Genomic DNA, 15,681 nt, shown 5'->3' on the forward strand with positions numbered 1-15,681 from the left:
TTCCCTGTATAAGGCTGGGCCAACTTGGTAAGAGGGAGGCATTTTGTTATATTGTTTGACATTGTCATCACTAACACTGGGGACACTGAATTGTTGTCCTCTTTTTGTGTTCAACTCCATTTATCTTCCTAAAATGAGATTCCTAAAGTCAGGATGTACATATCAGAGACTGCTGACTCAGTCTCATGATAGCCCATCCCTTAGGCCTCCCACAGGGGATGAGCATCCTTCAGTGGTACCTGTTTGTTGGATTGCCCCCAGGACCACTGTAACATCACCAAAGACCGATGCTTAGAAGGCAGAAGAACTTGAAAGAGGAAAGACAGGTAAAATGATGAAAACAATGCTTAGGAACATAGAAAGGCATACAGGGGGATAACTCTGACACAGCATCCGCACACTGCTTTCCTGGCTCCTGAAATCCATCACTGGGCTCGTGATCCCACCACTGCTCTCGTGGTTTCATTTCAGTGTCCTGAAGCATCCTTGAGAATCTTTATAAAAGAAAGGGCAGCTCGCAGGCTGCCACCTCCACCTGCTATACTGGTTTCTAGTTGTCTCTGATCACAGGATGGCTTTTGACTGCAGTAAATGCCTGTCACAGAGGCTAATAACTGGTTGTCAGAGCATTAACCTCCCTAGGCTTCACTTTGGGTTCTTACACATCAAAGGAGTGATTGTATAGAGAGTGTACTGGGCATATTAAATTATATTGTCCATCTTAGGAGCTCTAAGATGGGGATTAGTATACAGAAAGGACTATCGGGTTGCCAAACTCACTGTCTGTGAATGCAGGAGGCTGGGTGCACTCACCTCAGGTGGGTACGCTTAGCCCCTGCCCACAGTCCCTGTCTCCCCTCGCACAGAGATTAATAGGTAACACACCAGAATTTTTCCTTTTTTTATTTGACCCCCCTGAAGAAGAGGAAAATAATACTGCATCAACCCAAGCCAGTGGCAGAGATGTCTCACTGAGGGGTCAGCCATTTTCTGGATTTCTCCATGTCAGAGCTGCCTCTTAGCCAGTCTTCTTCAGGCAGAGCATCTGGGAAATCCTTCCAGCACATGCTGTGGGCCAGCATTTTGTTTTCTAGTCTCCTAAGGACAATAAAAATGGACGGTGAGTCTTTTGGAGGTCTGGCCCTGGGAGGCTCTAATGCGGTACCTCAGACCCTCAGGCTCAGTCCGAGGTGCACACTGGACTCAAGACGTCTGTTTAGTCTAGACATTTTTCCAAAGGAGGGAATTGTGAATTGAGGAAAGGTTTGAAATTCCTTAGAAGTGAGTTTTCAACCATAAAAATATGTATTGATGACGGCTTGTCTGTTCTCCAAAGCTCTGCCCCGTCTTCCACTTAGCTGCTGGCCTCATCTGTTGTTGATGAGCTGCGGAACGGTACCTCGGTCTGCTCTGCCTTCATAGAGCATCCCTGTGGGACTTATTTCACAGTGGCTGTCACCATTCAATGTGCCCTTCTTCCTGTCCACCTGAATGTGAACCCTCCCTGGTGCCTCCAACCTGAGAGCATCAGCTGGAAACAAAGGCTTAGCCATCGTTGTATCTCTGGTAACTTAGGGGCGCCCGACATGTGGGAAATGCTCTGTGACTGTTTGCTGAATGGAAATTTCTGCCTTTCCCCTTAAAATATGTTTCTTATAAAAAGCTTTATATGTTAAATGTAGGAAATGTGTTTATGATAAAAAAAAATAAGCAGATCCTGAGAAGGAAGTGTCAACTGTTACCCAAACTCCAAAGATTACAGCATTAGATGCCATTGATCTTCATGCGTATATGTGAAGACCGTGTGTGTGTGTGTGTGTGTGTGTGTGTGTGTGTGTGTGTGTGTGTGAAATGCATATTCAGAATGCATGAGAATTTAGAGCCTCCTTGTTTATTTAGTGATGTTGTCTGAAGTCAGCAACTTAATCAAGCTTGCCATTATTTGCTATGGTTTCAGGAAAGTACAGATGAGAATACAAATGCCATCTCCTTTAGTGATTTATTCTGATTTTTCTTTTTCTTTTTTTTTGTTGCCATTTTTCTGTAATACAAACAACACTGCAACTTCTGTCCTTTGTGTTAAATCTTTGTTTCACAGTATGCTTTTCTTTACCCGACTGGATTTTATGAAACGGAATTGCTGTGTCAACGTGTAAGAACTCTGTGGTTATTTGACAGATCTGGATAAGCTATATTCAGGAACTTCCTTGCTGAGTTTTATATTCCTAGAACAGAAAGTCAATTTCCTAACACCCTTCCCATTAACACACAGTTTCCAAATAACAACAATATTAACAAGAGAAAAACTGCCTCCGCCTCTTCTTTATGTCTATGGTTATAAGAATGTTGAACATTTTGTTTTGTCTGTCTCATGTTTGTTTGCTTTTGTTTCTATTTGTTTCTTCTTCTGAAACCTCCTGGTGCATGTTCTCTGACCAGCATGACATTCTTTTGCCCTGGCATAGTATTGAAGAACATGTTCCTGAAATCCCATATATGTAAATGAGTATGTGTGTGTGTGTGTGTGCATTTGTGTGTGTGTGTGTGTGTGTGTGTACATGTGTGAAAGTGCCCATGAAGCAGAAGAAAGCATTGGGTCCCTTGGAGCTAGAGTTACAGGTGGTTGTGTGCTTCTTTATGAGGGTAAAGGGAACCAAACTCCAGTCCTTAGCAAGAACAGCACCCATTTAGAACTTCTGAGCTATGGTCTCAGCTCCAAAACCCCATATACCACTAGCCCTCACCACTGTGTGACCTGGGATAGGGTCCTAATCCCACCTTTTAAAGCTCAGTCCCTGCTCACATCAAGGCAGTCATACTGTGTGTGATCCACTGTCCCATATGACCATATGAACCAATCTTCCCTGTCCTCAGCTATCACAGTGTTACTTCTACCACTTAGGTATGACTAATACTCATTAACCTTTCATACTTGAGTATAGTACCTGAGGAGTCATTTGGAGTAGACCACACTGAGTAGAAGGCGGAATCAGGGACCGTTCCTTCATCCCTGAGTATCTGTCTCATCAGTGTAGAGGAAGGACGACTTGGCAGTTTCACGATCCTCCTTAGGAACTGCAGCTGAGTGTGCTCTGTTCTGGAAACCATGCCCTTTGGGGTGATGATAAGGTACAAGAGAATCATGGCTCTAGGATATGATGCTCTGGTCTCTAGCATGTGACATTCAACTAGGGAGAGGAACAGTTCTATGGCTCCAGTGCGAATTACAAAGTTGAGACTGCTAGAGTACTAAAAATTGACGGGGACGGGTTTTCAAATACTGGTAATACTTTTGAGGTATCAGAAGCATCCAATAACAGGAGTACAGTCCCTTTACACACACACTCACACACACACACACACACACACACACACACAGATACACACATACACACAGACAGACACACACATACGCACAGACACACAAGCACATACACACACACACACACTTTGTTTTCCATATTGCTTGGCATTCTTAATTCTCTGAAAAGTATTTCAACAATTTACAAGTTCCATAATGCTGGAGACCATATGGGTGTTTTAACCTCATTGTTAAAGGCCAATAAGTACAGAGCTGGAATCTAGTGAATACTTAATGAAAATGGGAAGGTGGTGAGGCAGAAAATCAAATAGAATCAATCGTTTATACTGAGGTCAGCAAGAAAGAAAATGGGTACATAGCAAAACCACCACATCCCCAGGTGTCTAAGCCAGTGTCTGCCGGGGATGGGGACCCCCAGATAGCTGAAAGACCAACATCTGCAAGATTAAAGCCTAACTAAATGCTTAGGGAGAAACATAACCTGTGCTGACTGAAGATGAGGTGCAAAATTACCACTGGGATTTCCCCTAAATGAGATATTGGTCCCCCAAATCCTCAGAAACTCCAATCTCCTTCCTCCCCTGTCTACCTGCTGTTCCTCATCCCTGACATCAGAGCATGGCTCTCTGCTACAGCCCTGCAAGGCCACCACTGTGGAGAACATGTTCCTATAGTGGGATTTGAGTGGAGAATATCTTTTGAGGGGGTGAGAAGCTGCTGTTCAGAACCTCAGCACATATAGATGGCCTAGTGATTCTGGCAGAGACTGTCCCCCTACTCCTGCGTGCCTCTCTATGTGTCACAGGGAAAATGGGGTAAAGATGTCTTCAGTAATATCTTTGCACTTGTTTGACAAATCTTTGACTCGCCTTGTGACAGTGAGCCCCAGAAGGCAGCAGGTGAGGTGACAGCAGAAACTGCTATTTTGGACTAATTCTTAGTGACAGGGAGGATTGGTAGGGAAAATGGAAATGACAAGAACCTTGGGAGGAAGCCACTGTGCTCGCTTGGGATTCATAGCAGCTGCTGCTCTTAATGAGGCCAAGAATGATTCAGGAAAAATCTCAGGCTCATAAATCTTCAACTTATAGTCTGTGACTATGCTGATCACCAGGATGGCACATGGAGGGGACAATGCCCAAATGTATACTTCTACTGTGGCGTTTGTCCTAGATCCCAAGGAAAAAAAATCACAAGGATTCTATTTGGTATTGGGTTCTGATTTAGGAGGGAACATCAAACCCATTCCCTGGAAGAAAAAAGTTGAAGAAAGAGGCTCTTGTGTCTGGGCTCCAATGACCTGCGCAAGCCTTTTCTTCAAATTTCATACCCCCAGGGCTTTTCCCTGCTGTACATCTCCCTCTTAAGGGCTGACGGATTGGGGGCAACATCTCAAAAAAATGCTGCTTTTTGCCCAATCAGTCGCCCACCCTCTGATATCCTACTTGACTCTCGTACTCAACAACTTTCAAGGGTAAGTTCTGTAGTACTAACCACAAGTTAGGAAAATGAGTGTTCAACTTCCTGCCCAAGGCAGAGGTGCTCAGCATATGTGTTTGGAGCACTCAACCTAGTGCCATAACCCTGCACTCTGCTAACCTATGTGCTCAGTCACCTGTTTTTCCTTGTTAACTCAAGATAATTCTGTGTGTCCACTGTTACCATGTATAGGGGCATAATGTCTTCCACTGCCATTCCCTCTCCTACCAAGTGCTTTAAAACTACGATGATGTTTTACTTTCTTCCTGTAACGATAATCTCTGATGCGGGCAGTTATGTAAGACACCAAATGGCTTCAGTCTTTGCAGTGCTTCTGTCTAGAATCAAGGGCCAACACTCAGAAGAAACAAATGACTGAATGTCTGCCCTGTGGGAGGTCTGGGATAAGACACCATTTTTTTGTGAATCATGAATGTGGGGCAGTAGTAATTAAGACCAGAGGTGGCTTCTTCTTCTTCTTCTTCTTCTTCTTCTTCTTCTTCTTCTTCTTCTTCTTCTTCTTCTTCTTCTTCTTCTTCTTCTTCTTCTTCTTCTTCTGATTCTTATTCTTCTGATTCTTATTCTTCCTCTTCCTTCTTCTCCCTTCTTCTTCCTCCTCCTCCTTCTTTCTTCTTCTTCTTCTTCCTTCTTCTTCTTCTTCTTCTTCTTCTTCTTTGGATTCTGTTTATGTTTTATCACCAATCTTAATGTTACAAATAAAATCCTAAGGAGACTGAGCATAGGAAAGATAAAATTAGCTGTTTGACGGTAGGTCAGACTGGGGAAACAGGGTTTTGACAATGAGTCAGCAGTGAAGGAAAGAGCTCTGTTGCTAATAAATCCAGATGTTTCCCCTGTTGACTTACTTGCACATCCTTAATTCCTGGGATGTGGAGAAAACACAGCATCTGATATTTATTGAGAGTTTACTGGCTGCTGGGCACTGGATTGGACATGGTTGCCTCTTTCTACCTTCAGACACAACTCAGAGAATTGACCAAGTCATTGAGACTACAGAGTGCTTCACGTACCCTGGAGGAAACAAAGGAGGGATAAGGGTGAATTAGATAAAGCAACATGAAGTTGGAAATACAAAACTAGAGACGTCGAGCACCCCGAGTGGTGGGAAAGGTGAATGACGAGGCCACCAAGCCAGGAAGCTGACCATGTTCTGTAGGTCATTGTATCAGTGTCTGGTGGACTGTGACATAGAACAGCCCATGTAATGGGAAGGGCCCTTGCTAGGAGGCAACCCAGCACTATGACTTTTCATGAGTAAAAGTGTCCATATCTGAAACTGTGGAACAGTATTCCATTTTGCAAAGTGGTTTTATTTTTCTGATCTGTTTAGATTGCTCTCATGGCTTTGTTCATGTGAGTTTTGTTTATTTGCTTGTGTTTACTCTGCCATCTTTGGGGGAGAAAAGCCCTTACTTCTCTGTCAGCATGGCCAAGATTGCTGACAAAAATATAATAAAGGATGGAAAGTTTATTTTGGCTCATGGGTCCATAGGGATTTCCGTTTGTCATGTTGGAGGGTGGACACAGCAGTGGGAGTGTGGCAGTCTGATCGCTCTTCCCTTGGTGACAGACCAGAAAATGGAGAAAGCAGGCCAGAAGTTGAAATGGGTATAAATGCGGACTCTGCTGGCTAGTGTTTGTGTCAGTTTGGCATAGGTCAGAGTCACCATGGAAGAGGGAACCTTAGAGGAGAAAAATGTCTATAGGAGATTGATCTGTGGGCTAGCCCATGGTACATTTTGTTGATTGACAATTGGTGTGGAAGGGCCCATCTCACTATGGGTGGTACTAGCCCTGGGCTGGTGGTTCTCAGTGCTGTAAGAAATCAGGCTGAGCAATCCATGAGGAGAAAACAAGTAAGCAGTCCTTCTGTGTATCTTCTGCATCATTTCCTGTCTCCAGGCTTCTGCCTTGTTTAAGCTTCTACCTTGGCTTCCTCAGTGATGGGCTGCTACCTAGAAGTCTAAGATGGAATAAAGCCTTCCCTCCCCAACTTAACTTTTAATCATGGTGTTTTGTCACAGCAATATAAACCCCCCACTAACACACTGACCCTAGTAACTTACTTCCCCCTGCTATGCCCTGCCTATTAAAGGCTGGAGTATTCAAAATTGTATCACAAGCTGGGGACTAAGCCTGTAGATCACAAGCCTCTGGGAGGATGTTTCAGATTTAACATGTGACAGGTACATACCTGATAGCTAAAACCTATCACTACTTGATATTTGGAGAGTTGCGGGGGGACAACAGGAGCAGGGAAGAGCCAACCCATTCTACAAACCTGTGATTAGCCTACACCTGTGATTAGAAGTCTAAAGTTTTGGATGCAATTTGTGACTCAGAACCATTTTGTGGCATCAGATTGCTTGCTGCCCAGGCAACATTAATTTGAGTATTATTTACACTGGATCTATTGTGCTAGAGTCTGTAGATTCAAAACTGAATGTGATGGAAACTCATTCCATCCCAGCTTCTTTAAAAGGTCTGGCAAAGGGTGTGAGGTGTATCCAAGAACCCCTGAGGTTTACGACAATGCTATTCTCTCTCAGCTCCCGCAATGTCATTTTTGTTCCTTCCACATGAAGCCCTCATTTGTCGTGACTTTTCTGAAGCTGTTCATGGGCAGACATCTGCTACCCTGCCATCAAGGAATGGGCCCGAGAGCCAATGAACTCTCTCACTTTGGTGAGCTCCTTAGCATGAGATTCCATTCTTATCGTCCAAAGAAAATATTTGGGAGGAATTTATAATGAAGATTATGAGATGTCTAAGTGAGAGTCCTTAACCTGGGTCCTTAGAGAAATTGATTTGGGGGAAGAGGTATCCAAACCTTATGAACCTTAGCTGAAATTGTGGATGTGTTTTAGAAGAGGAGGATGAGGAGAAAGCCTGTAGCTTGTGTCTTGGACTCTCTGAAGATTGATAGAAGTTATTATTATCATTACACTGCAGGAGGTAGGAAATGTTATTCCATTGTCTTCAGTCATGGCCAACATTGGTGCTGGCATGGTACAATATTCCTCTAGGGAGAAGTCAATTTCCTCTTCAATTCAGCCTCTGGAGAGAAAGATGCTTATGTTTACATGACTTTGCTTTGCTGCAATATGTTGTCTGACATACAAGTGGAATCCAACTGGGGATGACTGGAGGTCACATGGCTCCAGACATGTCCTTTCGTCTTTTACTATGTTCTCTCAGTTGCTATTAATCACAGTAGTAGGAGTGAGTGAGTCACCTTTTAGAAGTTGAAAAATTGCCACATGGAGAGATTCAATACCTTGCCCAAGATCTCAAAGCTTTTAAGCTCTCCATGTCTACCTGGAAGCATAGTCTTCTGGTTTCTGGTTGTTTGAAAGAATAGGTGTTGTCCTGGGTTGGGGATGGGTTGAGTTTTGCATATCAAAGATACACTTTTGCACATTGAAGACACACTGAAAATAATATTTACTGCCCCCAGGGTCAGTAAAGGCTTGGATATAAAGAGGATTAAGAACACAGAGCACTTGAGAAGGGAGCACAGCTCAGTGGATGAAGCGCTGGCCATGCAAACCTGAAAAAGCCAAGGGGTGGAGAGCTGCTCCTAGGCCCACCCTTTCTGGGGAAAGAAGAGAGTGTAGTCAGCTGGCTGCCTTCATCATTTGCCAAGTCTGGCTGGTGTCTGCTGTTCCTGCTTTTTAGAGTGACACAACTTCTTTAAAATGTCATCTTGATCCAGCACCCACTGGATTTTAAAGCTCTTAGATAGACACAACTTGGCAGCCGGTAGACACAGCTTTCTGGAAATGACTAGCATTTTCTTAATTCTAGCGCCAACATGCCTTCACTCAGGGCCCACCAGTCACTTCAGCATATTGGAGGCTGAGACCGGGGACCTCAAGGATAAGATGACTAGCTAGATTAGCCAAGTCGATGAGCTCTAGGTTCTTCGGGAGACCATGTCTGAGTAACTAGCCAAGGCAGCCATCATGGAAGACATCCATGGTCAACTTCTGGCCTCTACATGTATACCCACACATATGCATGTACATCTGCACACACATATGCCCCCACATGTGAGCATGCATATGTGTGTATGTGTCTATGTGTGCATACATATAAACATACAAAGTAAATTTTTTAAACACTGAGAATAGAATGTTGGAGTTAACACACTTTCTCTGGCCACAGAATGAAAAAGTGTTTTTGCCACCCTCCTTTGAAGATGTCACAGCTTGACTTCTTCCTCTTCTACTATAGCAACCCCATTGGTGTGCCTGAGTGTATACTTCACCTTGACAAAGTATGTGGCTAGGAAATTCAGCTTACACTATCTGCCTCCTGTGCCAGAAGACTATAAGTGACATTTCTTTCTGAATTGAGATATATTCGTCACCACACATGGGGCATCAGGCATTCGTGTTTAGGAATAAAGAAACTGGAGAGAGATTGTGCAGGCCCTTGGGGAATCCCTAAAGTGACAGTTCATTTTTCATAATGATCTATGATATTCATTTGTTGAGATTTTATTACTTTTGTAATCTAATTCAATTTATCGCATTTTATTGCCATTCGGGGCAACGTTACCTTAGTTGTCTCTTTCGCCCTCTAGATGAGCATGATGGCTTCAAGATTAAAGAGCATTCTGTCTAATATAACTGTTTCCTGTGGAGCCACTCTTCTCTCGGCCTATCTGTCCTCTCAGCATTTTCATGAAGATAAGCATTGGCAGTGATTTATGAAGCCTGTTGCGTGTGTGAATAATCTGGTTCCATTCCTCATCATCTGCTTAGAGATTAAAGCTTTTATTCAGAAATGTGTTGAGGTATCAGAAATTATAGAAAAGGACAAATAGCAATAGGGCTTATCAAGGAATCTTTTTTTTTTTTTTTTGCTACAATGCCAATTAAGAACACGTTCAGTAACATCAAAATGACTTTAATATAGAAAGGCTTTGGTTTTAGTGAAATGTGAGGCCGCACATCTTTCTGTGCAACCCTGAGAGATGAGCACAGATGAAGAGATGAGTTAGAAATTCCATCTCCCTGACTGGAGGTATCACCCCCTGGTCATAGTTTAGGACCTACCAATGTGGACATGTACAGGTAGGTCCTGGTCAGTTCTGGTAGCACGAGTCATTAACACAGTCTGAAGTAAAAGTCTGCCTTTTCCTGCAGTAGTGTAGACTGCATATATGGGAAAGTACTATCCCCAATTAGCTCCACCACATCTGGGAGTATGAGAGGGTTGGTGTGATCTCACGGAGCAGCTTGGCGTGTGAACGCATAAGCACAGCAAGTTTGGAGAGCTGTTCTCAGACCCACCCTTTCTGGGGAAAGAAGAGAGTGCAGTCAGTCAGCTGGCTGGATTCATCAGTTGCCAAGTCTGGCTGGTGTCTGCTGTTCCTGCCTTTTAGATTGACACAGCTTCTTTATATTGTCATGTTGATCTGGCACCCACTGCATTGTAAAGCTCTTAGGTAGACACAACTTGGCAGTCGATAGACAGAGCTTTCTGGAAATGACTAGCATTTTCTTAGTTCCCAGACCCACATCTCTTCATTGAGTTCTTGATAGATTTCTTCCATGTCAGACCTACTAAAGACACTTCAGGAAAAGTACAAGCATACTTAACCTGGGTTCCAGGTGGCCCAGCTGCCGGCCCAGCTTTTAATCTCTGCTTCTCTTGGCTTTAATACTTTGTGTTGTCTGAAAACTCTGGCCAGAGCCGTTGTCCCCTTTCACCTGGCACCGCTAGGCAGTCTACCCTTACTGTCTTTGTTTAAATCTGTGTCTCATGGGGCTGCAGCTCTCATATGTGATAGCGCATCATAGTGTGGCTAGGGAGGTTCAAAATTGGTGCCTGCTTCAGGGTTCTGAGTTGTTCTTGGGGGTGTTGAGCATGAAGAGAGATGTAAGAACACTGGGAAACACTAATCAGCAGCCAAGGTGAGCACAAGTATCTATGGCCTTTGCCCCATACTGCAGCCAGAAGGAGCCGTTCACATTGTGCTAGCCTGTATGGGGCCTCTACCCAGTCCCTTGTTGGAAAAAAAATCCATTCTTTAACAGGGGTTCACCACGCCTGGTGCCACTTACTGCTTCTCCAAGTTCAGGGCATGCGTCCACTCCTGATGGCTCCACTCCTGCCACACAGACATGTCCAACATCTTTGTCTCCATGGCTTCGCACTGTTTCCCCCTTCACCTGGAACGCTGCTTTCTGTAGGCCTTTGGCTTTACTCCCTCTGTCCAGATCCTAACTTAGGTGTCACTTTGATGGGATACATTTCCCTTTCTCCCCTTTTAAGGTAGTAACTCCCCATATCCTCCATCATCCCCTGCTTTGTTTTCCTCATAAGCCTTTAATCCAACACATACACAAGCATTATATATGAATTTTGTTTTACTCCCGAGACAATGTAGCCTCCATGATGTTCGTTTGTTCTGTGTTCATGGAGTGGTCCCTGGCATGTTGCAGGCCCTCAGAAGGTACGGGTGACTGGGAAGCTGTCCCTTTTGTTTATTGGTGTGGGTGGTGGCAGCTTCCTCTCTGGTTGTGCCGTGGATCTGGTGGACTCCTACTGCAGCCTCTTCCATTGCCCTCTTTCAGTGGGCACGAAAACAAGAATTCAGGATTCATTAACGTACAACAGACAGGACCATATAAGTTTCCCTTTTTCTATCATCCCTCTGTGTTCCCCTTTCTTTTCTTCACAAGGCTGTATTTGAACTTGCCATCCTCCTGTTTCAGCCCCTAGAGTTGTAGGTTTATAGGCCTGCGTCATTGTCCTCAGCACTCCTCAGAGTTTCTGATGGGATTCTTCTACATAAATCAACTATAAGCGTAACTTCTTTGGAAAAAGAATGGCTTGAAGCTGCGTTTTTGTGTCCTTTGGATGAAATGAAGTGACTTTGAAAGACCACATTAAAATACTTTTATTAAGCTTAACTGGGTTTGTGGGAAACACTGTGGTGAGAGATCAGGATTAACTAGTGGTGTGGCTCAGCCACTCTTCTGCCCTGCCTCTGACCTGTGACAATGAGAGGAGCCTTCTGTGCCTGTGTCTGACGAACACAGAGGCCTGGCTCCTGGGAGTGGCATACTGGATCCTGATGGCCAGGCTGACCTGTGCGATGGCTCCTTTTCATGACTGTGTATGCTATCCACTTGGCTCTCAGGATCGCCCCAGACCTGGCTCTGCTAAACCTCCTTATGACATCAAAGCCAAAAGAAAACAAACAAACAAAAACCTGAGTTCATAGCACAGCAGTAAAAGCTGATTTGATGGCACTTTTTAAAAAAACCTACAAGAAGAACATTATGATAGGCAGATTTGGGCCCAGGGGTCCCACTCAAACTATGGCACCAGCCAAAGACAATACATGCAGTAAACTTCAAACCCCTACCCAGATCTAGACAATGGACAGGACATTCTCCACAGTTGAGTAGAGAGTGGGGTCTGACTTTCACACGTACTCTGGTGCCCCATATTTGACCACGTCCCCTGGATGGGGAGACCTGGTGGCACACAGAGGAAGGATAGCAGGCTACCAAGAAGGACTTGAGCATGTATAGGGGCAGGAGGTCCCCCTTAGTCACAGTCATAGGGGAGGGGAGTAAGGGGAAAATGGGAGAGAGGGAGGAATGGGAGGATACAAGGGATGGGATAACCATTGAGATGTAATATGAATAAATTAATAAAATAAAAAAATTAAAATAAAAAAAAGAAATGTAGAAATATGAGGCAGAGGGGTCAAGGACACCATGAGAACACGGCCCACTGAATCAACTAAGCAGGCTTCTTAGGGGCTCACGGATACTGAAATGAGAGTCCTGGGCCCTTCATGCGTCTGCTCTAGGTCCTCTGCATATCATTATGGTTGTGTAGCTTGAGGTTTTTGTGGGACCCCTAACAGTGGGAATGGTGTGATTTCTGACTTTTTTCACCTGCTTTTGGGACCCTACTGGGCTACCTTATCCAAGCTTGATAGCAACTTGTTATGCAATGTTCGCTTGGTATCCTGATAGGCCTGTTCTTTTCTCTTCAGAAAAAGGAGAAGTGGATCTGGAGGATGAGGTTGCACTGGGAGGAGTGGAGGGAGGAGAAACTGTGGTCAGGATTAATGTATGAAAGAAGTACGGCTTTTCTTAAGGTTAAAAAATAGAAAGGAAAGAAATGTATAAAACAAACACATCAGGGTACAGAACTTGCCAGTAAGGAAATGGAGAGCGTTTGTATTGCACGTAGAGGTTTGGCCTCATTTGGATGAATGGTGGAGAAAGGCAGCCCTCAGTTCCACTTAAAATGGGCTTTACTTATCAAAGCAATAGTTGCTTATTTTTAAACCTGTTTAATCATCCTAATAATATACAAGTTTATGAAGTCAAACTTAAGAGTCTCCCTTACGAAAACAAGATCTCGTTGTATGATTATTAGCCAACCAGTTCTCAGGAAACACTTAGGATTTAACTTTTGAGCATGATGTACTGAAGGTGAACATGCATGTCCTCTTTGCACTGTGTATGTACAAAACATGTACTCTCCGGTGCTCCTCCACTTTCTGTCAGCTCTATTGACTGTTAACCTCCACGGGCATGTTGCCTGTAATCCCGACTATAAGATAAATGCCTAGAGGTACAATTACCAAGCCAACAGAATTACAGATACAAAATGCCCTTGATACTGTTAAATGGCTCTCCAAAATATTTTACACTTTGAAGTAAAATGCTTTTCCTTTTGTGCTCGGTTGAAAGGCATTATTGTGAGCAGACGCAGGGCATAAACCCAATATCATCTGATTATGTTTATTTCCTAGGCATAGATGTAGCGAGTCATGTCCAGGCTGCTTCTACTCAGATAAGAGGTTGGCCCGCTGGGAGCCAAACATTGTACATAAATGGAAATACTGAACCCGATTCTGATTTTCCTTCATAAGCAATACAACAAAACAGAAACCAGCAAAACAAATAGAATGCCTGCAAATCCCTCAGCAGAGTACCTGACCCATGGATGGTCCTGGCTGTGGAGGCCTTACTGGTGGTGGTGATGGTGGTATCACCGTGCTGGCTTTCATTACTGCGGTACTTGTTTGCACAATTCTTGAGCAATCATGACTGATCAGAAGCTTGGCACAACCCTACTGGCTTTCCAAGTAGGCTGCCACATTTTAAATCAGGAATTGTACGCGTTTGCCAGCAACTCAAACGCTTTTCTGGGACTTTAACCGTACCTCCAAGGGAGAACGGTTTCTGCTCAATCCCTTCATCTACACACCAAAATGGCTGGCACCCACGGCTACCTTTGCAGCTTTGTCCCGGGCCCTTGAGCTCAAAGATGAAATGGCCTAAGAGGCATCTCTTTGCTCTTTATTGCCAGCCTAAGAAATGATAAAGATGCAAGCTTTTACCAATCTAGTGTGCGCACTGTAAAGAACTTAAATTTGAAATCAAAGCCAAGAAAATTTGAAGACCATGAGCCACATCTCAGGGGAGAAGATTCTGGTCTTGTATCTTGTGGGTGACAGATCTTGTGGGCTTACAGCCACTTCGAATCACTTGTAGTGACAGACCCTGCAGCTCAGGAGCTCTCTGAGGCCTTCTTATGTGAGCAGCCCTTGATGAAACTAAGAAAATCATTGTACCAAGCTAGGCCTCAGTTTCCCTCAAGTCAGAGAGATTCAGCTAAGTATAGAGAGTGACCAGGAAAGGAAAACAAACAGGAAGGGCAGGTGTTGGCAGGGGCAATGCTAACCACTTTTGTATGGATAAGGTTACGCCTTTGTTCTTATTTTTTTCCAAGGAGATGAAAATTCTATAATTGTTTTAAAAAAAATCACAGTTGTGCTCCCAAATTTTAATAATGAGATGATATGGAAAAGAGCTGCAGAGAAGACTTAAGTCAACATAGTAAGCTGTAAGTCCACAGGGGCCAAGCTCTGAGGATGACTAGAGAGGGATTGCATATGTCTCCTGGCCACAGGCAGTGCCTCTTGTTTCAGCTAATGACCTAAAACCATACCAGGCCCTGCGGGTAGTTAGAGCACTCCTGCAGCCTATGCATTCTGCTGGGGAGAAAAGGTGAGGCTCTCACTCACAGTGGTGGTTTTATTCCTCAGAACAGCACAGTCTGGGTTTTCTGTGGGAATGAGAAAAACAGTTGTGGATTTGGTCTCTAGGCCTAGATGATCTTTTTCCACTCGTGGAACCAGGCCAGGCCCACACTGCTGCTGGTCTCCCATTTCTGGCTCTTCTTCTCTGCACTGCCTTGCACACTGAGAAGCAACTACCATTTATGCCATATGGCTACAAAGATCAAAGGGCCCCTCCCCCCTCGAATATATTTCTAGCTGACAGTACTTCAAATGTCTTAAATATGTTCCTACAGATGGGGAGCATGGAGCATGAAAGAGGTAAAGCACATGTGTGTGAAGCACACATGTGGTCTGCACAGGATGGCGCAAGCTGGGCACTGCTCACTGTGTGTCCGTCTTCCTTTTAGGTTCGAATCTTCACGTACCTCATTGGACGGGAGGCCGCTTTTGCAGACAATCTCAAATGGATGGCCTGCGCGAACAAAGGTGAGTCTCCCAAGGACACTCCACTCTGAGTTGCTGCTCTTGGGTGTGCAGGAAAAAGAGGGAGCCCTAAAAGAAGATGGCTGCTTTCTTATTGAGAAATAGTAATTATATATATATTCTTGGAATCTCATGGGATATGTAAAAAAAATGTATATAATAAGCAGTTGGGGTAACAAGTACATGCATCACCTCAAACACTTGTCCTTTCCTCGTGGTGAGAAAATTCAAAATCCTCTCTCCTAGTTAGTTTGAAATACCCCAAAGTTAAGTGTAGTTACCATGCTCTGCCATATGATTGTTAGGC

General features: G+C 44.1%; 1 protein-coding gene across 1 annotated transcript in view; it reads left to right on the forward strand.

The window, feature by feature from the left end:
- Nucleotides 1-15,681, forward strand: part of CACNA2D3 (calcium voltage-gated channel auxiliary subunit alpha2delta 3) — a 798,196-nt gene that overhangs the window by 502,041 nt on the left and 280,474 nt on the right. The window contains exon 12 of the mRNA XM_084794478.1: nucleotides 15,299-15,377. Coding sequence (XP_084650604.1) covers nucleotides 15,299-15,377 — 79 coding nt within the window. The remainder of the gene's footprint in view (nucleotides 1-15,298; nucleotides 15,378-15,681) is intronic.

The sequence above is a fragment of the Acomys minous genome (genome assembly GCF_964271855.1).
Source record: "Acomys minous genome assembly, chromosome: 9".
Classification (NCBI taxonomy): domain Eukaryota; kingdom Metazoa; phylum Chordata; class Mammalia; order Rodentia; family Muridae; genus Acomys; species Acomys minous.